Genomic DNA, 23192 nt, shown 5'->3' with positions numbered 1-23192 from the left:
TTCTGACCGATCCCCAGTTGTGGACATTTTCCCATAGTGTGGGAATCATAATCATCAACACGCGTCCATCATCTGGAAGAACAAGTTTTCGTTGGCACGATATATACCGGCCGATTCTTGACTAACTCCTCGTTGTGGGTATGTACCATCGTATTGAAATCATCATCATAGTCAACACTCAGCGACCATATGAAAGAGCTGGTATGTATTGGCACGGAAGTAGCATACGTGCCTATCATTCACAAAAAAATTGTCATTATATTGTGTGCAATACTTCGACGACTTGTCTTGCTACTTATTTGGCTTTATTTGCTACACGAAATAACATTAAACAAGATGTACGAACAGCCGCTATAGAACTAGGCTCTGTGAGGTCATTTCATGCAAAGAATGAAGAAATGATGTTGGTGAATAGCCTTAAAAGCCTTTATAAGCTAGAGTGTGATGTGGCGGGTTCATGTATTGAATAAATTGCCAACGCTAAATGCCAGCTCCAATAACAGTACGCAGAATGCTACAGAGGTGTCTGTATTCGCTCGCGCAAAAGCCCTGCATAAAATTCAGAGAAACCGTACAAACCTATTAATGTACCTGGATGACATCTGCAAGAGATGGTACAGGCAAGTCGTATGCTCGTGCACGCAAATACTCCATGCAGTCCGTCGCATGTCAAGCAGGACGCGTTGTGTGAAGTAACGGGAAATCCGACAGATTGTTTGTGCATTCGTAATCTCTCTGAAAACATATGGGCTTCCATACTATGCGATAACGGGAACTCAGATGCGCATGAGAGAAGCGTTCCAGGCCCCAAGTTGGTAATCCATTACTGAAGTATTATTGCGCAACAAAAAAGACACGGACGTAAGAGAAGACGCATCAAGCGCAAACTTTGAACTAAATTTATTGTACCAATGAATCAGGGGGAGGGGGGGGGGGTATACATGTGAAGCAGTACAGACAGCGCATGCGCTTACATGAAGACGAACTGCGCATTCGTTTAACGTATAGTTATGAGTCATGTGATGCCGCCTCCAAAAAACTTGGTTCTTTTTCATTGAGAGCCAGTGAAGGGAAACTAAAACACATTTATCACCCAATTTTGCAATCATCAGCGCTTCAGTTATTTCACGGATGAGCTGCGTCCTCCAACGGGACACAATCATGCATTCGTTCTCTATAGGTTTGCAGCCATGATCGCGACAATGAATCGCCAAGAACGCACCTGTGCCATTTTTTACGTTGTTGCGGTGTTCGCGGAGCCGATCATTGAGGTAACGCCCACTTTGCCCGATATATTGCTTCCCACATGAAAGCGGGAGGTTGTAAACTACTCGGTGAACTCACTCGACGAACTTTTTCGGTGATGCTTTGTGTACTTATCGGACGGGACGGCATTAGGATCCGTCAACTTGCAAAGCTTGCCGAGCTTGTTGGGAGAAGAAAAGACAACTCTTACATTTGCCCTTCGGGCCATCTTTTTTCGAGTTATGGGATATCCCGTGCATGGAAGGTGCAACACTTAATTTAGGGCATTTGCCGGAAGGGGCGTCGGCAAGTGAATTCTGCGTGCTGGATCGCGCTTCTCTTAAAATGCGTTCCGCGACAGACACCTGCACCACCTTAGGATACCCAGCCAATGACAGACGTCGAGTTTGCTTTTCAAAACTTACATCCACTACATGACAGAAAGACTTGCTAAGGGCATTCTTGAAGCACAAACTGATCATGGCCCGCTTAACAAGCTTAGAATGTGCGGATGTATATGGCGAAAGTAGCTTGTTGGCTCGCGGCTCATACGACCAACACGTGTGGCTGTCCTGAAAGCTCAGGCGAAGATCAAGAAAGCGAATACGGGCAACTCATGAGTAGTTTGAAGGGGAACTAAGCACTTCTGGGCCGCTATTTTCTAGCGATGCCTTATGCCTTAGTCTATGCTATTCTTATCATCCACCACACACGGCCGCCTGATCGCGTTGATAATGTGGGCAGACCGTCGCTCTGACCACTGGCCAAGCGCGAAAAGGCTGAAACAGCATAGAATCGGAAAAGGCATCGCTACAAAATACCGGCCCTGAATCGTTTCTACCGCTTTCTTTGTTTCCAGAATGAAGGCATCAAAAGAGCAGTCAATGAAAATTAAAAAGTCGGGCAGCTGCACGTGAGCCAGCAGGAACAACACCGTTTACTTTTTGTAACGGTTTGCTGTATGAAAAAATAATTACTCGGCTGATCGTCCCCCATTGCTTCTAGTTGTGCCCGAAAACCTGCGCCCTGCTGTCCTTCGTTCCATGCATGACGATATCACGTCCGGGCACCTCGGCTTTGCCCGCACACTACACTATACTTCGACAGAGATTTTTCTGGCCCAAGCTCTGGAAAACAACGAAACGCCATGTCGCCAGCTGTACTGTTTGCCAGCGCCACAAGCAAACGACGACGGCCCCAGCCCGCTATTTGCAACCAGTTAGGCCACTGACGTTACCATTTGAAAAAGTCGGCATTGACTTGCTTGGCCCACTCCCAAAGACGTCAGCTCGCTACCACTGGATTATAGTATGCGTAGATTACCTTACTCGCTACACGGAAACGGCGGCACTTCCATCTGCCACTGCAGCAGATGTCTCTTCATTTTTGTTGCATCACGTCATACTCCGTCACGGCGCTCCCCGGGTTCTCATCAGTGACCGTGGACGGCAATTCACCGCCGACGTCGTTGAAGAACTTTTACGGCTTTGTGGTTCTGCATATCGTCATTCCACTCCTTACCACCCGCAAACCAATGGCCTCACGGAGCGGACTAATCGAACCCTTACCAACATGTTATCAATGTATGTCGATGCTGACCACAAGAATTGGGACGCCGTCTTACCTTTTGTAGCGTACGCGTAAAATAGTGCCATGCACGAAGTTACTGAATATGCGCCGTTCTTTTTGCTTTACGCACGCGCTCTCCAGAGCTTTCTGGACACTATTCTACCTTTACTGTGCCAAGAAGGTCCTTCCATCGCCCAAACTCTGTGTCGTGCTGAGGAAGCACGTCGAGTGGCGCATCTTAGGAAGTTGTCCTCACAAGGCAACAGCAAAACTCGCTATGATGCGCGGCATATACCCGTCAGCTTTACTCCCGGTGATTATGTTCGGTTGTAGAAACTTGTTCGCAAAAAGAGATTGTACCGCAAGTTTCTCGCCACTTACACCGGACCATTAGTTATACTCAGCCGCTTGAATGATGTGAACTATGTCGTCGCCAAAGTGACGGCAAGTAATCGGCGTTCATGTGCGACGCAAGTTATTCAAGTGGCCATACTCAAGCAGTACCATCACAGGTGCCTTTACCTCAGCAAGCAAGCTCAGCAAGCTTCGCCTCTCCCCGAGGAAAATGTAGCAGCACTGCGCGACTGAGGCAGAGAAAGAATAAATAGAGTGTGCGCGCGTGATCTCTGGGTTCTCTGCACCGGCTGGGCCTATCGCCTGTAGCTTCCTCTCGGAACTCGTTTCACCCTGTAAATAAACATCATTCGTAACAACAGCTTTCATTGATTACGACAAAGCGTTTGATTTAGTCGAAACCTCAGCAGTCATGCAGGTATTGCGGAAGCAGGGTGTAGACAAGCCTTATGTAAAAATACTGAAAGATATCTATAGCAGCTCCACAGCCACCGTAGTCCTCCATAAAGAAAGCAACAAAATCCTTATAAAGAAGGGCGTCAGGCAGGGCGATATGATCTCTCCAATGCTATTCACAGCGTGTTTACAGGAAATATTCAGAGACCTCAATTGCGAAGAATTGGGGATAAGAGTTAATGGAGAATACCTCAGTAACTTGCGATTCACTGATGATATTGCCTTGCTTAGTAACTCAGGGGACCAATTGTAATGCATGCTCACTGACCTGGAGAGGCAAAGCAGAAGGGTGGGTCTAAAATTAATCTACAGAAAACTGAAGTAATGTTTAACAATCTCGGAAAAGAACAGCAGTTTGCGATAGGTAGCGAAGCACTGGAAGTGGTAAGGGACGACATCTACTTAGGGCAGGTAGTGACCGCGGATGCGGATCATGAGACTGAAATAATCAGAATAATAAGAATGGGCTGGGGTGCGTTCGGCAGGCATTCTCAGATCATGAACAGCAGGTTGCCATTATTCCTCAAGATAAAAGTCTATAACAGCTGTGTCTTACCAGTACTCACGTACGGGGCAGAAACCTGGAGGCTTACGAAAAGGGTTCTACTTAAATTGAGGACGACGCAACGAGCTATGGAAAGAAGAATGATGGGTGTAACGTTAAGGGATAAGAAAAGAGCAGATTGGGTCAGGGAACAAACGCGAGTTAATGGCATCTTAGTTGAAATCAATAAAAAGAAATGGGCATGGCCAGGGCATGTAATGAGGAGGGAAGATAAGCGATGGTCATTAAGGGTTACGGACTGGATTCCAAGGAAAGGGAGGCGTAGCAGGGGCGGCAGAAAGTTAGGTGGGCGGATGAGATTAGGAAGTTTGGAGGGACGACTTGGCCACATTTAGTACATGACCGGCGCAGTTGCAGAAGTATGGGAGAGGCCTTTGCCCTGCAGTAGGCGCAACCAGGCTGATGATGATGATAATTGCTGAACTTCAGTCTTTCTTTGCATTTCGTTGATTTGGGCTTTGTTCCTTTGTTACCTTTTCCTCGTAGGTGTGCTTTTGAGCTTGGCCTTCCTCTTATGTGTAGAGCATCAGGACGATGCTTTTTTAGGAGGGGGGTACGGACATGTGTGCTTGTTTATTGTATGATCGCGTTTCACCGGTTTCACCGAATGGTATCCGATCGCGCCCCCCCAGGATGCCGTGTTGTTGACCCCTTCTCTCAAGTCCTCTCCTCTTGTCCTCCCTCACAGCTCCCTCACCTTCGGCTGTCCCTGCGCGCGCTCGCCTGCTTGGCTCCAGCTTAGCCCGCTGCATGCTTGAAGTTTCATGTTTCTTTAACTGCTGTAATCGAGAAGCGTGATTTGCTGTGCCTGGCCTTGACCGGCGTGGGCAGGCTGGTCAGTTTCGTCGTCCTCTATAGCTATGTGCTAAAGCTCCGCGATTTTTCACCCGTTTCACGACTCTAGCCGTTCGTGCATCATGCAATCCTGCACGAATACCTCAAAAACAAGCCTGCATGCGAGGTTCTTGCGGGTGCCTAAAGACAACAGGTGAGCGCGCAGGGCCAGGGGCATCAGGAGACGCATGTACACGAACACGGACCTGTGCATGTGTGTGCTGCATGAGTCTCCGGACGTCGTTGCGCCTTTATTATGCTACACTTCTCTCTTACCAGTAAAAAAAGCTGACAAATAGATATTCCTCCTCATTGTCACCTGCGCTTATGACTTGTGTTATTTCTGTGCCAAGTCCCATTCTGCAACTTCAGTAAATCGCCTAGGTTTCCTTTCAAATCGCCCAGCAGTTCGTGTTTATTACAGAAAGGAGCGCCCAGTAGGTATGACATAGTGCCTTAAGTTTCAGAATAAACGAGTTTCGCGCCAAAACCGCATACAAAAGAGAGGAGACAGCATGGGCTCTTTCTTGTGTGTGCGGTTTTGGCGCAAAACTCGTTTATTTTGAGGGATAACCACATAGCCCAGAAGTTGACTAACCTTAAGTGACGTAATTTTACTGCTAAACATTGCATTTGTGGTGAAAGAAAAGTCGTGTTGTTGGTTTGTTTCACCTTGTCTGTGATTGAGGAATAGGCCTTTCTGCGAATGTATTTTTTTTTTATGTGCTGCTGTAAACGCAGACCACCTTCTCCTCCCCTTGTCACTGTTACTGGAGTTGTGGCCAAGTGCAACATAATGTCATATTGTGTATTTTCGTTTTTAGTGCAATGATATTTTTGTTCTGCCATGTATTTTTCATTTTGTTCAGTAGTAATAAACATGTTACGCTTTTCATATACTTTTGTGCAGGTATTTAACCAAGTTCTTTCTTTTTTGGAATGGCTGTCAATAAACAATCTTAGCATTTTATTCTATATTTTAGTTGTTTTGCGTGCCTATATTTTTGCCATTACCAGTGAATTTTCCTTTTCTTTAGTTTTCATGACTATATCATACACGTCGTGCAGTTTTATGCAATATCTCAGTGCGCATATCAGAAGCCCTTCTACACTTTGGTCTTCAGGGCAATATATAAAGGTCTTTTATGTGTGCGTACGTGAAGCCTTCGCGTTTTCTTGAGTTTTATTTTTCACTGTCTGTGAACTTTTGTGTTGCTTAGTAGTCATGTACATGTCATGCAATTTTCGCATTTGTTTATTTTCTGAGCGTGTATCATGCCAAGTTATGCGAAAATATTTGCTTTCAGAAACGGAGCTCAATAAAACGAGGCCATAGATTTGTTGCGTTGGAAGTGGAATTTATATACGCTCTGGCATATGCTGACATACTCAAAGTATGGACAAGACTGCGTGCGTGCTAACGCATAAAGATGCCACGGGGCACCACGCGCCAGTTCCCAAACAATGCCTGGAGTAGCGCATGCACACGCGCGGTAAAAGAAAGAAAAAAAAATATGCGCGCCGCGGGCATGCAAAAATAAAGCAAAAGTAAAGGCGTGCGGGGCATGGGGAAGGGTGGAGAGGGTGTGAAGCGTATCGGCCTAATACAACCAAAAAGAAAAAAAAACGCTAGAAAAAGGAGGCGCCGCGCTGCTGCTGTTCCTGTTGCCATGACAACGCAAACAATCGTGTGCGCCGCTATTTTGCTAAATCATCGCCCTCCTGTTAGGGCCGTAACTGAAGGAGACGTTGGCGCTAGCGTCGAAAGAGTGTCTGCTTCAAAACAGCCACTGGCAGCCATGCGTAGATTCATCCCTGGGCTGACGTGATGAGCGATATCGGAGCCAGCTGTGGAAGATGACGACGGCGAATGCGCGAGCAGTTGCGCGAACGCGTTCGCACGGTGATGCTCAGGGACGCCGAGGCTCAATCCATGAACGGGCGCCTATGAGCTGCGCTCTAAAACGAGGGAAACAAAGCCTTAAATTTAGGGAGCGAACCGTTCAGAATAAGGGTGAATAAAGTAATATTTACCTAAAGACACACATACACACACTTATGCAATCAGATTCGTAGCATTTCCCACTTTTGCGGCGTTTCAGCTAATTCCTCGTATTTGGTAAAAACCAATCTTTTCCGAAACAAGAACGAAAAGTTGGCAGTAATTTGAACATTCGAGATGTAATTCCATCAACTGAATCAAATCAGGATATTAAGATACAATTTGATGATGTTTTCCCCCGAAACCCTAAGTTTCAATCAGTCACGTTCTTAAAAAACCTGCTTCAACATTACCTTGTACATGTAAAACCAAACAACATAATATTAATAACATAAATAACATGATAACCACATACGCTTCAGTGAACAACAATAAGGCGGGCATAGGCACTTTCTCGCTTTCGCTTGGCTGGTCATTCTCTTTGAGACTGTCAGATTTCACTCCCCTTTCTGAAGCCGAGCTTTTAGAAATGATTTCAGCGCTTCGGAAACTGCCTTCGAACGCAATAAGTGCGGTTATTATAATATATTCCCTTTCTGTTTGTACTTCGCTTACAGCTTCATTCGATTCTCCGAATCTAAAGACGTTTCTAACATTAGTTCGTCCACAGTTGAATTTACTAAAACTATTACGGATACCAGGTCACTGGATTACGTGTAAATGAACTGACAGACTCATTAGCGCGAGCATCACTGAGTGGACCTATATTGCCGGTTCTTGCAGCAATGGCACACATAGTAGCAATCAGATATCTGTAATATTCAATTCGTAGCGATGTCATTGAATCAATAACAACGTGGACAGAATTTCAGCACCTAAAATTGTGTGAACGATTCAATGGTGTCCATCAACACAATCGGAAGTAGTGATCACCAGGTTACGCAGCCGTGTCCCACCATTAAAGCCATATTTACAGAGGACCGGTCTAACGTTAACGCCACTACTTAAAAAATAACTACTTAAAAAATATTGGTGATTTTGGTACGTTTTTTGGAAGTTACATTGGCGGTTAAAGGGTTAACCGACTCGGCCACGGATTCCGACGCTTCCGCAAGTAATAAGCTCAGCTTATTACAGATACCACGTGAACTTGCACAACTGTGTCAAAAATCGCTTTTGGGAGCAGTGTTACGCCATGTGTAGAGAGTCTAAATAGGCATCAATCGAAAGCCGAGACTCTGGACTACATACGCTGCAACGACTTTTACAATAGATGCCGTAGTTTTATCACAGCCTAACATTTCTGTCTCGGAAATCGAGTACAAATTCTCGTCGTGTCCACAGGCTTCTATTGCTGAATCTTTAACCGCTCTGGGAACAAAATTCCTGCTTGTCACAGCGTGATCACTGCATTTGGCTCGTGTGGATTGTCTTCCAGAACACGTCTGTCACCTGCATTTTTCAAGAATCGACCTGTAGTTTTTGTTATTCGCGATAAACCCGCTCGTTCCATTGAAAACGCGCTAGTTTCGTGCCGGCGCCGCTTGGAGCGCGAGTTGGTACGTGTCCAGAAAAGCTAGATATGCAACGCGTGCGAGAGCCTTCAGCGGAGGGTTTCGGGGAAGCGGTCGTCCAGCAGACAAGCACGATGGTCCAGAGCCAGAACGCAGACTCGGAAACAAAACGAGTAGCAACAAGGTGCGCTGGGTGAATGTGGTTGCGTCCCCTCCCCTCACGTTGGCTGATGAGAAATTTTGGGCTGAGAACGAAAGATTCCGGCTAGAAGTACAAAAACTTAGAGGGAAGACCGGGGCCGGGAACGATCCAGGGAACCTTGGAACACCGCAGGTACCCTCCGCACAGGTGATGGAAGAGGACAACCCTCCCCAGCCCCCGTCAGGTGGTGGGACCACGTTTGTGGTGGGACCATGTTCTTGCCATGTTTGTGTTCTCAAAGTCCTAATACCTCTGTCACACGGCACGTGTGATGTTACTCACAGCAAATGACATTCATGCCGAACGTCATTACGGTCTTGCGTTCCCTGTCAACACGGGTATACAAAATGGCATTCGCAATTGATGGCGATGTCTTGCGCATGCAGGCACTCGACGATCTACATATAGTGTACTTTCAGGTTGCGCTTCACCCCGCGCAAATCGGTGAGGTCTTCCCACGCTTTCAGCAGCGCGCGCGTCTCGTCGTCGCTCCAGTGCGCTTTTCGCTTCTTATTCTCCGCTGACGAAGCTGCCGAGTTGGCTTCCGTGGTTGGTGGGTAGGCTTTAGCGCGGCACCAATTTGAAGAAAAAAAGAAATATGCAGAAATGAAAAAAAAAACTCACGAGCGTTTGTTCGCAAACATGGCCGACAAGAGGTGCTAGCGTCCAGTCGCGACACCATGGGAACAAGAATACAGTTGCACAAACTATTTGAACTATCGTGCTGCACGTCATAAAATATTAGAAAGTTCACAACAGCAACTAATGAGAACCTTTACTCTAATTACATTTTGTTTTAACTTGTCGATTTTGTATTTTTTTGCCAAGCCCCTGCCGTCGAGGTTACACAAGTCGCGTTTGCACGAGTTCGGGAAACTCATTCAACGGGCGAATGCCATTAGCTGTGAATGTCATTCAATATACCCATTTTGCGACACTAGACTACAGCCAGGAAGCAGCAACCTTTCTTACCACGTTTGTGGTCTCAAAGTCCTAAAACACGCATTTCAATGAGCACATAAACGAGCTATGCATAATAAAGCCCTCAATAAAATTTTATTGTCAAGCCACTAGAAGTACAACTGTCTAAGTCTTGTATCAGTAGTGCCTTCTTTTTCCCATTCTGAAGTTTCATAAAACACGTAACGCTGCAGCGGCAACATAACACACTTAAAAAACCAAGGGCCAAACGGTCAAAACATGGTCAAACATGGTCAAACACTTTCAACGTTTACGACGCCGTCGCTTTCTTGTCAGGGCTTGGACACTACACCGCGACACAAACATCGTCCCAAGCCGCTGGCCCAGCGCGCTATCGCCACTTCGAGCAACAGAACAAAGGCAGGGAGCTTCGCGTTGCACTGTTCCACTGCAGCTTATAGCAATTGCACTTGGAGCGAAACCAAAACTGCCAAAAAATAGTTGTAGACTAATTTGCCAGTCACAGAATGCCAATCCGTAGCCTGTACTTCCCATCATTCCCATAATGGTTGAACGATCGCAGCGCCAGATTTCCCTCGAGTAATATTAATATGAAACTCTATGGCACCTCAAAGGCGTACATTTGTCTAAGAGTGTACACTCTGTCTCGCTTGCGTTTCCTTTCTTAAAAACGCTGCACTCACTACTTTCCTGTCGAGAATGCCCTGTCATGCCGATAACGCGCATGCCGTTCGTGATTTGGAAGTACCGGGCTCGCAGCGTTAAAGAAAGGAAATGCGGGCAAGACAGATGACATTGTTTGGGGACGAAATGCAACCGAAAGGGTGTAAATCTTTTTTAGAGTGTAGCGGGACAGCATGGCATCGCCGACGCCAACGGCGACACCACAAGTGCGCCTCGAGTCTCCTTATAATTTCTATCGCAGTGACAGAAAAGAGAATAAGTTCGTTGTAATACCGTTATGCAGAAGTTAGCTCGTAACAAAGTGAAAAGAGCACGAGAACGACGACAAATAGAAGGAGAAACACACACCACAGGCACAGCTGTGGTGGGTGCTGCTCCTTCTGTGTCGTCGTCTTTTTTTTTTTTGCACTCTTTTCATTTTTTTATAAGGACTGTGCTAAATCAACTAGCCCAGCATTACACACTTCTGTAGTTAATGACCACAAGACTGATGCTAGCCGATACGACTTGAAAGCATATCTTTTTTCTGCAGGAAAGAAACTTAATGTGTGTGAAAACTCTTTCGTTGCCGCTAGAAACGTGCTCGTTTTCGGTGCTTTTATGTTTTATACTTTTATTTAAAGACGTAGTAGTCGCAGCGTACACTGCGATACACTGAATTATAGCTTGAACATTGATGTTTTTAATGAATGTATAGCAATAATAATTTCTCGGCCAATTTTGATACTTCTTAGGTGAAACTTGAAATAAGCACCTCAGTGAACACGGATGAAAGTAGTGCTAAGAGATTTATTATCAAAGGGCGCATGCGAATGGGTAGCAGTCACAAGCGTTCTGCCAAAGACAGCAACCACGGGCTCATACCAGTGGCGATGCTGCTGAGGCGCAGGCTATACTCTTCTTCGTTATAGTAGTATTGTTTGCTATCTTTAGTATAATACTGAGAGCAAAATTAAATCGGAAATTTACAAAGTATGCATCTGGTTCCTAGTTGCTTACTTTTGCAGGGCAGATCAGGTAAAAAGATGCTATAACAATTTGTTGGCGTTAATACTAGCCTATAGTGGTGCCCATGCTATGATGGAAACGAGTAGCTTCGCAAATGTGAAAACGGGTCAGTTGATGTTGTACGGGGAGCATTTATTTTTAACTCATTGCAGCTGGCACGCGGCTTGTTTTTTTTTTTTTTTACTACATTCTTTAAGCTCGCAAAGCAAAGGTTGTCAGGTCAGCGAGCATGCCAATGCCTCCTCACACTTGATCATTGCGTTCGATCGACTTTTTCTGTACGTGTTCAATTGGCGCTGGAGCCCCAACATGCATTGCTAATTTCCTGTACGTTTTTTTGCAGTAACAATATTGCACATTATTGTGCAATAATGAATAAGGATACTTGCACAGAAGGAGATCAAAATGCAAGATATTAGACTGATAGTCAAGCTTCGATCAAAGGTCGGTCTGGAGTCGACTGCTTGCTTTTGTTTGAGTGAAAACCCCACACGACCGGAAGGATTGCTCGTGTTCGTTTGTACGTACGCTGTCAAAGCGCCCGGACGCATAACAGCAACCCATGGTGAGCAAAATGAAGTTCTACTTGATATTAGTCGAACCCAATTATCAAAATAATACGGATTCATGAGCATCTACCGGGATTTAACGCATCATTAAAAGAGCATGTACGTCGGATCGGAAATGGACAAGCCGAGAGAAGCTTGTCTCCACTGCGGCGGGTCATTTAAAAAGTTGTTTTGTATTTTCTTTAATTTCAATAAATTGCACTGCTAAAATTTTTATGTCGAGTTTTTTTTTTCTCAATGAATTTGTGGTGTATTCTACCTTTTTATCGATTGCCTGTACCCCCCCCCCTTTTTTTAGGGGTACTTTGTATAAATAAATCAATAAAATATAATTTTTCTATATCTTCAAAATCGGAGGAACCTTTTCTGTATACTATACATCATCTTTACATAACTGCTGCATGTGTTCAGGTTAATCTATAAACTTTGTAAAACACCGCACATGCCCGGTGGTTCCTCACAGTCAATATTTAATGAACCTTATCTTTATTGTATAGGGTGATATTTGTAGTCGCTGAAGCCACACTTCACATCTGTAAGATTAACTACAAGGAAGCTCGTACATTATTGGCTTTAAGAAATTTGGTTCTCACGTGCCGAAACCACGATCTGATTATGATGTAGTGGGGGACTCCGGATTAATTTTGTTCACGTGTTTTTTTTTAACGTCCATCCAATTCAGGGTGCAGGCGCGTTTTTGCATTCTGCTGCAGTCGCTATAGGCTCGTCATTTGTCTAAGCGCACGTGACTACTCAAATTCTCACTCTATGGGGTGTATATTGAAACCGGTTGATGCATGGCAACGAAAACCAACCTCCTTAAGGAAGGAACGTTGAGAAAGGACAAGACAATTACGGTTCATATGCAGTCATCGTGGTGTCCTTTTGTTTCGTTCCTGTTCGTCTCGCCTTTTAAGTGATGCCGTTGCTTTTAGTTATGATCAGTTTTTTCCAGCTGTTGCAAATGTTCTAGTTGCACTGTTAAGAATACAGGGTGTGTTTCTTTTAGGTGCACCAATATTTTTAAAGATTGCCCATGATAGATAGCACAATTCTAACCCTTGATCTAAATTACTTAATGAGGCGGCCATTACTTCTGCGGGAAATCAAAATGTTGAATTGAATAATTAACGTAACTATGCTAATTAACCGTTTAATTAATTATTTCATGTCATATATTTCAATATGCGAATTATAGCCGCTGAGTTCGCACGGCGTATTCCCTTGGAACGAATTCTCTGGACAGCACCAGTTCTGAGATATTATTTTCAAAGTGTCAGACGAAATGCATGGGCATTCCAGTTACTTTATTAATGAAACACTGTTTTACGTACTTAAGCACAAAAGTAAGTGGAACACCAATGCATTTTGACGGACACTTTGAAAATGAATCTATCGGAACTGGTGCTGTCCAGAGAATTCGTTCCAAGTGGATACGCCGTGCGAACTCCGCGGCTAGAATTCGGGGATCGAAATATATGGCGAAAGTAATTAATTAAAAGGTTAATCAGCATAATTTTGTTAATTATTCAATTGAACATTTTGTTTTCTCGTAGAAGCAATGGCCGCCTCATCGAGTAATTTAGATCAATGGTTAGAATTGTTGGGTACTAGGCGCGAACACACAGAAACAAGAAAGGAGACGGCGCTCTGTCCCGTCTCCTTCCTTGTTTCTGTGTGTGTTCGTGCCTACTACCCAAGATGAATTGTGAACAACTCGCCCAACAAGACGTCCTTTTAAGTTAGAATTGTTCTATCAGGCAATCTTTTAAAAAATTGGTGCAGCTAAAAAACAATAAACACCCTGTTTATGTTTTCCAACTGATCTTACGGCTAGATTGTGTCTATACCTTATGCAGAAAGCCGCATAATAATTAACTGACATACGTACATGTTCTGTCACCACAATTGTTTAGTTACAGAAGAACATGGAGAACTATAATATTTAGTTGCATGCCGACACAGCTTTGTAGATAAAGACACAATATTCCATGCCATACTTTCAAGAAACATGCATGAAATAATTCATACAATTCATAGCTTTGTTTTATTATTGATAAAATTAGGAGACTTCCGCACCATTATTCGCGCCGGCTGGTTCTTTTCGCAGTACAAGCAAAACTAAAAGCACAGAAAGGGATATGCACTGATAACAGTCAAATAACACAAACATTTGCAAAGTTCTATATAGACAAGAAAGTAAAAAGCAAACTAGGAGACACGGTTCTGCGAACAATTGAAAGTGTACAAAAGAGACTGTGAACACGCGCATAAGTTAAGCTCATATGCACATAACTAGGAACATAACATATAATAACGCCAGACATGAGATATACACACATACGATATACTTCACGACCGGCTGTATTCAAAGGAAATGTAATAGCGGGGTCAACCGGAATATGTTAAGAACCTTGTATATTTGTTTTCGCTAAAGAGATTTTAAAAGCCACAAATGCTCTTTTGTGCAGCTCTATTGCTGGCAATGGGACAAGTATTTTCGTCAAAATGAAAGGTCTATGGTGTAATATCAGGAGGAGCCCGTTGGCTTTTCACTTGTCCACTATCCTTGCCTTACGACTAATAGGTAATTATCTTAAATAACTGTGACACTTGCCGTCCTCGATTCGTGTGTATAGCTATTCCACGTAGATATGAATGATTTCAGTTGAATCATTTGTCTAGAAGTAGCTCGCCCTCCGCCCTGCTGGGGGAAGCCACCATGCTCCGGTGCTGCCGTTCAATACGGGCAGGTTCTAGCCGCAGCGTTCATTACGGCAAAGCTTTCGCGACATAGCGCGCTCTTATACATTTGTCAACAGGCTTTTCGTGTAACTGCATACCTAGCTGCACACTTCACGAGGAAGGCAGGCGGCATCAATAAGCGCAAAACTTTCCACGAAAGCTAAACACATTCCGCAGTCCTGACGTTTCGCAACCCTTGACACCCGTTTCGTACTTTTATTTCACAGCACTCCCGATTTAGAAGTAACGCGACGCGCATACGTCTGTTTTGTTTTATTATTTTTTCCCTTCTTTATTGTCCACGAGCATACGTCTGTTGCTGCTCTCGCGCGATAAACATGATCCCTAAAGAAAATGAAATCAAAGGAAGCTGTCCGTTATCAAGCCTGCGCTTTCTTTTATTCTGCCTCTTTTAGGTTCTTCGCTCAGAGCTTATCGCATCCTTTATCGACGCGAGCAGAAAAACAAGAGCCGGGGTCCGAGTTCATTCCAACTGCTGTTCGCAACGGGGCAGAAGCCGTCGACGACGCGCAAACAGGGTCTCGCTCGACGCAGCATGGCGGGGCCGTACACGTCGCGTCGGTCGCCCGTGCTGTCGCTGGGCGGTGGAGCCAGCACCGACGACCCGCTCGCCACTGCCGCGGCCATCGGTAAGCACGTTCCGAGCGTTCCTTGAGCCCGTCTTGCTGTGACAGGCGTGCGCTGAGCCTGTATATTCTACGCTACGCGTAGTGTACCGACTGCGCATACGCCGAAGGAAGTTGCCGAATACGGGCTCTGTACCGTATTTCGCCGGACTGGATCGCGAGGGACTTGCGTGATATTCTTACTCGAACCCGAGACATCCGGGGCAGTTTCAAGTCCTTGCGAGTCTTTGCACGAGTGATTCTGACTCAACCGGCGTCATTGTGAATCTCGCTGAGCGTGCGTCGGAGTACATGTCCAGGAATTCTGGACATTCTCCTTCGGAGCTTCACAGCAACGCACAAGTGTAACTCAATGGGACATTTTCTTTTGAAAATTATATCTCAGAATATCGGCTGAGGGTCAAAAGGTTTCAACTGACTACAACAAGAGGGTAGCCCCTTTTAACAACATATGCATTTTGGCACTTAGTCAGAACATTGGTGGTGCGTTAAAGCAGTTAAAACAAGTCATACAGGGGCGGTGAAGTCCCACTACAGGAGGAAATCGTTTTGCAACCTCCCGCCAGAGGGCACACTGACTTCAAGAAGCGCCAAATTTAAAACATAAAGCGGTTTATTACAGTTGGCATTGATAAGGTAATGCTAATTTAATTATCGGGTTTTACATTCCAAAACCACTTTGATTATGAGGCACGCCGTAGTGGGGGACTCCGCAGGTTTGGACCACCTGGGGTTCATTAACGTGTACCTAAACCTAAGTACACGGGTGTTTTCGCATTTCACCCCCATCGAAATTCGGCCGCCGTGGCTAAGGTAATGGTAGAGGGAGTGTTATGCAGCCTGTTAGCACGCGCAGATTTTTGAGAAGCAGCCGAGATGGTACAGAGTGGTTATGCATGTGCATGTCATGAGCGCGCCTGGGTATGGTTGTATGCGCCTGTGCGCTCTGTGTATGATTGTGCGGGCGTGTGCCTCCGTATTTGCGTTTGCATGCGCGCGAATGCGTGTATGCGTGTGTGGGCGTTCGCGGCGTGTGTGCGTGTGCGCGCGCTTGCGGTGCATGCGTGGCCGCGTGTGAACGTGTACGCGTGCCAACGTGTTTTCGAATTTCAGCATGCACGATTGCGAGCAAATGTGTGCGTGTTTGTGTGCGCATGGATGCCTGTGCGTGCGTATAGTATGTGTGTATGTGTGTGTGCGTGCGTGCGTATGACGGATGGAAAGAGCGTACGTGCGTGTGAGGGAGAGTGCGTTTGTGTGCGGGGCAGACAGAAAGTGTGTGTGTGTGCGCGAGGGAGAGAGAGACTGCGTGTGTGCGCGTGCTAGTGCCTCCATATTTGCATATGCTTGCACGCGAGTGTGTGTATGCGTGTGTGAGCGTTTGCGGTGTGTGTGCATGCCTGCATCTGCGTGTTAGTGCATGTGTGCGTGCGCTTGCGTGCTTGCGGCGCATGCATGGCGGCGTGTGAATGTGCACGTGTGCGACCGTGCGTATTCGTCTTTCAGCATGCATGCCTGCGGACAAAAGTGTGCGTGCTTGTGTGTGCACGGATATCTGTACGTGCGATGGAGAGAGCGTGCAAGTGCTTGTGAGGAAGAGAGTGTGTGCTCGTGTGAGGGAGAGACAGTGCGTGTGTTCGTGCGAGGTGTGTGTGTTTTCAGGTGTGAGCGAATATTTTCCTCCTTACACCTGCTCTTGGAAACAAAAGCGGTGTGGAGAGCATTAAAACCCGTGTTTAAATCCTCGAGACAACAAAGAATTACACTGCATTTGCAGCATTATCTCTTTCTTAAAGCGAAACCAACAGAAAAAATGTGCCTGTGATGTCAGTATTGCCGCCCTTGGCTGGCACGGCCCCGTAAGAAGCTACCAAGCAGTTCAACTTCGTTATCTTTCTTCCGTTGGCGGCAGCGCAATGCTTTGAGAGCAATGACGCGCTAAATCTGCACTATCATTCAATCGTGCATCGTTTCTGTGACCAAGCGCGCTTTTGGCAGCGCATGTTCGTTGCTACATTGACATTTCAACTTTAAACGGCTTGCCTTCGGAAAAACGATGTGAATATCTACAGTCGTCTGGCCGCAAAGAACATGCTCACAGAGCCGTGCCATTCATCGCAATATCTCGAAAGGCTGGAAGCGGTCAGGTCGATGTTACCCACGATCTTTTTCCGCGTCAGTTAGGCTTTCAGAGAACGCTTAATTACAACATATTTGTACTTAGCTCTTACAGAAGCATGATTAATAAGCATATATTCGCTCAACTACAATATGTCGAAGACAGGCTCCAGACTGCTAATTTGCTTTATGCACCCAAAAAACAATTATTTAAATGATAATTAACATACATTCGTAAATTGTGCACACAACTGCTCAACTTGCTCCGTATCCGGGGGTTACCATCTGAACACTCGAATGATAACAATAATGTCAGAAAGATTTACATTGATCTATTCCTTGATATTTGGTGCCGCTAAAGAAGACCGCCTGTACATTGATGGTGCAGTAGGTACCTAATAAAGCAGGTGCGAATACTGGGACAGGTTTTCTTGACGCAATTCAAGTTGATGAACTTAGAACGTACGCGCCCAACCATGCACCTCTGTCTTTACAATGTATTCTCCTACATTGTACAAGAAATGCCTCAGCGCCACGGTACATCAAAAAGGTGTGCGGGAGCATTATTTGCTCTAACTAATAGATAACTAAAAGAACGCCCACCTGGGCGTTCTTTCAACTTTTACACAATGCACGGTACGCTATACTTCATTTCGTCGCCGTGGAAATGCGGCCGCCTCGGCTGGCATTCCAACCCACACCCTCTGGTATAGCGGCGCAACGCCCAAGTCACAGCTTTAGCGTGGCTAGAAATGGGAGGCGTGAAAACCGGCCTCTCCGAGCTTGTCGCGAGGCGCGATCACTTCAATGTGGCGCTGTTGTCGGGGGGGGGGGGGGTGACTGTAAAACAGTTAATTAGGGTCTGATTTATCTTGCATGAGTAATAGAGAAATCGCGCAACAGAAAGTCCCTGGACTGATGTATGATGACGACATTCTGCCACTAGCGGACAACGCATGTGATTTAGACACTTGCGATTGTTTGTGGCAAGGCAGCGACAAACCTAGACCTTAAGTTCAGCACAGAGAAATCGGGACTTATGATATTTAATGAAAGGACAAATAATTACATGGCGTCAATTCAACAGCAAGTCATACGCATAGTCAAACAATGGATATATACCTATGCGTATATACGGGGTGTCCCATGTAACTTGAGCCAAACATTCCAAATATGCAAATACAACGTAGCTGAACAGACTCAAGGTAATGTTTGCCATCGCTTGGAGATACTCAGATTATTTTTTTATGGGGCCTAATTAAAAAACTAACCCTAATTAATTATTCAACTTCTCAAATATTATAATTCGGTGAAAAGTGTCAATGAGAAAATTGTATAGCAACACGAAAACTCCCAATCAAACAAAAAATGCAATGCCTCATAGCCCCGTAAGACAGAGGCTACAAGCCCTCAGTAAAGTCAAGCGAACAGTGCTTAAATTCTTTCTAATCACGCATACAACATACAAAACGGCATGTCGAAAAATGTCATCATCAATGGCTCATACCCCAGTAAGCAAGCAAAAGATGCAATGACTCATAGTCCCGTAAGTTTCATGGCTAACACTTTCTATTAGCATACAGGCACCACATCCCCCTTCATCCTGTTATGTTACTTGGTCCAGAACCGCTCTTTGACACCAGCACTGTCCTAGGTTTTCTGAAAGATGTTGTACTACATGTAACTAGCCCATACGTTCGTAGCGCCTCCTCTCTATAGAGGATAGCGCTGTGATAGTTGTTTTGTACAGCACATGCCTCTCGTCCCTTGGGTTCAAGGGTTTTGGCGAGGCAGTAGTGCCCTTAAAAAATTTTAGCATGTCACATATTTTGTACATTGCATCATTTTTCCCAATACATTCTAGTGTTCATAGTATTCGTCATTAGTCATCGCCATAATTTTATAGCACGTAGATTTTACGCACTTTACAGCGACAATTTTTAGGCCACTTTACAGCCAAGTCACATCTCCATAATACATCGTCAACATCACCACTTGTCATGGCGCTCTTTGGCCAAACCTGGCCCTTGCGCCATTAAACACCACATATCATCATCATAAGTTTCATGGCTACTCACTTTGCGTGAATTAGCTGCGATGACACTACCTCTGTTGTCGTTGTCGGGGATTCAATGTGTATGTGTGGGTATCGAAAAAGGAGCGGTTTACGCGTTCCGTGTTGCAGACATATCACTTGCGATGCCACACTGATCCGGCCCAACCGTCCCTCCAGCGGCGTACGTGCACCGATTTGACATTCTCAAAGAATGTGATTGCAGTTGCGAGTTAAATAATGACGACCCTGAAGACAATGAATGAGTTTGTACCTTTTGTTCAAAATTGTGTCACCTCCGAGTCATGTGCTAAACAGCTTCGCTGGTCAGCCACCTTCACGGAGTGGAATGGCTCATTATTTCTTTCTTTCTTTCTTTATTCACTCTTTCATTCTTTTGTTCCTTCTTTCTTTCCTTCGTTCTTTTTTCCTTTGGTTTCTTCATTCATATTCAGCCACTGCATCTTCGCTTGCTTACGAGGGTATGAGCCATTCCTTATTATGTCGTTTTTTTTTTCGGGAAGGAGCCATTGCTGCTGGTATTTTTGTACCATTCCTCTACTTTTCTTGTATCACTCTTCTACATTGTATCACTGAACTAGACACCGCTTATTGGGGGGGGGGGGGGGGGAGGGTATGAGCCATTGCTACGAGCCCCTTGTGCCCTTCGCCTTAATAAGCCATGTGCCAATGTAGCCGTGCGGTTTGGGGCTGCTTCCACCTTGGGCACTAGGTCGGAACTCATGTTTCCCTTTACTGCACACGTATATCAACATTAATTCTAAAAAAAAAGCCGGTATTTTTTTTCTTTATGTGTTAACAATAGACAGTTCAAATATATTCCGCAAAGAACTCACCCCATAACTTCAGTACTTTTTGTTCTAACACACATGTGCGCGCAACTCTATTTAATACAATGTACTAAAAAATTATCCGTTGCTTTCCGCCCGGCAGCATTTTTTATTCTTAATGACGCCAGGAAACCGACCCTGATGCCACCAACGCTCATATAATAATCGGGAGCGCACACAATGTTCTCGCACACCTTGTGTGATATACCGTAGCGCTGAAGTGTTTCTTGTATAGCGTAGGAGAGTCCGCTACAAAAGCAGAAGTACACTGTTCAGCACATGTGCTTCAGTTGATGAACTTGAATTGCGCCAAGAAAACCCGTCGAAGCAATCGCACCTGGTTTTTAAGAAGCCTACTGCACCATGAATATCCAGGCAGTTATTTTTTAACGGCGCCAAACTTTAATGGAGCAATATAAATCTTGCTGACATCGTTATCATTCGAGTGTTGAAATTGCTAGCCTCTAGATACGGAGTAAGTTGATTAGTTGTTTGCATAATAAACGAAGGTACGATAACTAAATTGTCAATAATTGATCTTAGGCAGCTAACGGACATGATTAGCTTGGAGCCAGTCCTCGAGATTATCTAGCTGAGCGAATAATTATTAAACATGCTTCTGTATTGCACAAATGTTTTTCAAGTAACCTCTTTGAAAGCATAAGTGATGCTGAAAAAGAACGTTTATAAGGGTGACCTGGCCGAGCCCAGTCTTTTGTGATAATGCGATCAATGGCATCGCTCCGTGAGTACTGTACATTCCTTGCGGCCAGTCCACTTTCGATGTATATGCATTCGTTTTTTACGAAATCAAGCAGTTTAAAGCTTTAATGTCAATACAAAAGCGAACGTGTGCCACCGAAAACTTGCTTGGTCGAAGGGGGGGGGTGCTTAGAATCGAGTAAATACGGTAGCACCGGGCTCTTGGGCTCTCGGCGTACTTTTGCGTTCCTGCTGCACTTTGACACGGCAATCTGCTCTATTGGACTCCGGCAAGGTGAGAAGTTTTGTTTGACAGTCTGCGCTGCATTTCAAGCAATTTAGGCTTTTGGCACGTCACCGAGCGTTGTGACGCAGTTAGCCAAAGACAACTCGCCGCTTTGGCGAGTTATGCGTGTACTGTCTCTTACTGGGACATGTTTGTGACGTTTTCTATGGACCCCAACATTAGTGTACCTTATTTCCGTACATTTAGGTCAAGCTGACCGCACAGGGCGTTGTCACGCAGTTAGAGAAAAACAACTCGGCCGTTGTGGCGCAATTAGTTTGGCATGTACTGAACTATGCGGGGACATGTTCGTGACGCTTTATGTGGGCTCCAACATTATTGTAACTTATTTCTGTGATTTTTGGGATACTTTTTGGGCAGACTTGCTGCACGAAGCGCTCTTCTGATGCAGTTAGCGAAAGTCGGAGCTGCGGTGGCGCACCATGTATAACCTTGGTTAGTTTCGTGTTTGCGAGTCTCACGAGGCCAAATTTGGAATGCTTTTTATGCCCCGGCCCCCACCAACAACACATACCTTCTTTCGGTACTCACGCTTGTCGAAAACACGAGCGATTGCTCAGAGCGATAACTTTGCTGGCGCCGGCAGAACGCGCAAAGGAACGCAGCGGAGTTCAAGAATAAGGAACTTGTAACTCCAAAATTACGTCTTTTAGACGACTGAAAAGAGTCTTTCCACCCATGTATCTGTCTTGTGTGCGAATAGAAGGCATTCTGCGAGCATCTAGCATGGTCTGGCTTGGAGCATGTGTAGTGGCCACCACTGTGTATGTGGCGTACCATTGCGTCGGCTGAGACCAATTTGTGTCGAAATCGTTCACTCGCCCGTGTATTTGTGCTCTTAAACAGCAGGAAATAAAGTAATGGGGGAATGCTTGGAAGTCCGATGTTTTCGTCATCTTTTATGCATGGTAGTGTTTGGTAAGTCAGGTATTTTCTGCGCCATGTTTGTAAAAGCGAATTGCCTTTGTTCGTAATGTTGCCTTTTGACCACTTTTTCATGTTTCGCCTCTAAACGTAGTTTCCTTATAAAATGTAAGTACCAAAATGACACGTACTCGTAATTACTTTTTTCAGCTGATGCCGTCCGGTGGAGCTTCGTACGGGAACTACTGCTGCTTACTTGGTGCCGCAGCATTGGTTGAACGCACCAGAAGTCCTGAATAAGCTTTTATATAGAGCAAAATAAACATTTCCTCATTTCGCAAGGCGTCTTGCGTTTACTTTCTGAAATAGCTCGTTCTCAGTCATGTTTATTTTACTAAATAAAGATTCCGCATCAAGACAGTGCGTGGTTCAGCTATAAAAGCAAGTTAACAGATGCCGCGCCGATCAGTGCAGCCGGCCTAACGCGTACGAACCTGCGTTCAAAACGCGCGCGCCCATAACTGAAATTGGAAGTGGGGTTCAGGTTTCCACATCAGCCGCCTAGTGCACTACAGTCAAAGTGTGTCCGCTCTTGTTGAATGTCTTTCTCAGTGTCGCTACGTTATTAGCCCTAAGATCTTTGAGTGGCGCCTTCTCGCCTGTGGCATCAGAGATTCGGCCCTGGCCGCCGCGGCCAGGGTCGAATCGGCGACCTTAAGCTTAGCAGCACAATGCTATAGCCACTGGGTTACCACATCGGGTGGTGATACAGCAGGTACATTAAATATACGTTTGTTGTCTTCCTTATGCTGTCATTTATAGAACTAAAACTAGGAAAAAATAGACTGTGCGACGTGCACCGTGCGACGCGAGACGCAGTCATAGCGAGAGAAAACGCATGGAAATGAAGCTATTCTACAGCTGGAGCGTAGCAGACGACAACGTTCCCTCGAGAGGCGTCTCCGGAGCGTAAAGCCCATCAAACTTCGTAAAGTAGCGCCACGCTTTGAAGAATGCCGCC

General features: G+C 45.3%; 1 protein-coding gene across 1 annotated transcript in view; it reads left to right on the top strand.

Annotated features, from left to right (window-relative positions):
- Positions 1-15068: 15068 nt before the first annotated feature.
- Positions 15069-23192, top strand: part of LOC135897346 (glutathione hydrolase-like YwrD proenzyme) — a 53636-nt gene continuing 45512 nt past the window's right edge. The window contains exon 1 of the mRNA XM_065425960.2: positions 15069-15279. Coding sequence (XP_065282032.1) covers positions 15186-15279 — 94 coding nt within the window. The 5' untranslated portion in view covers positions 15069-15185. The remainder of the gene's footprint in view (positions 15280-23192) is intronic.

The sequence above is a fragment of the Dermacentor albipictus genome, chromosome 1, assembly GCF_038994185.2.
Source record: "Dermacentor albipictus isolate Rhodes 1998 colony chromosome 1, USDA_Dalb.pri_finalv2, whole genome shotgun sequence".
NCBI lineage: Eukaryota > Metazoa > Arthropoda > Arachnida > Ixodida > Ixodidae > Dermacentor > Dermacentor albipictus.
The sequence above is the reverse complement of the archived record's forward strand: the minus strand, read 5'-3'. Positions and strand labels throughout refer to the sequence as shown.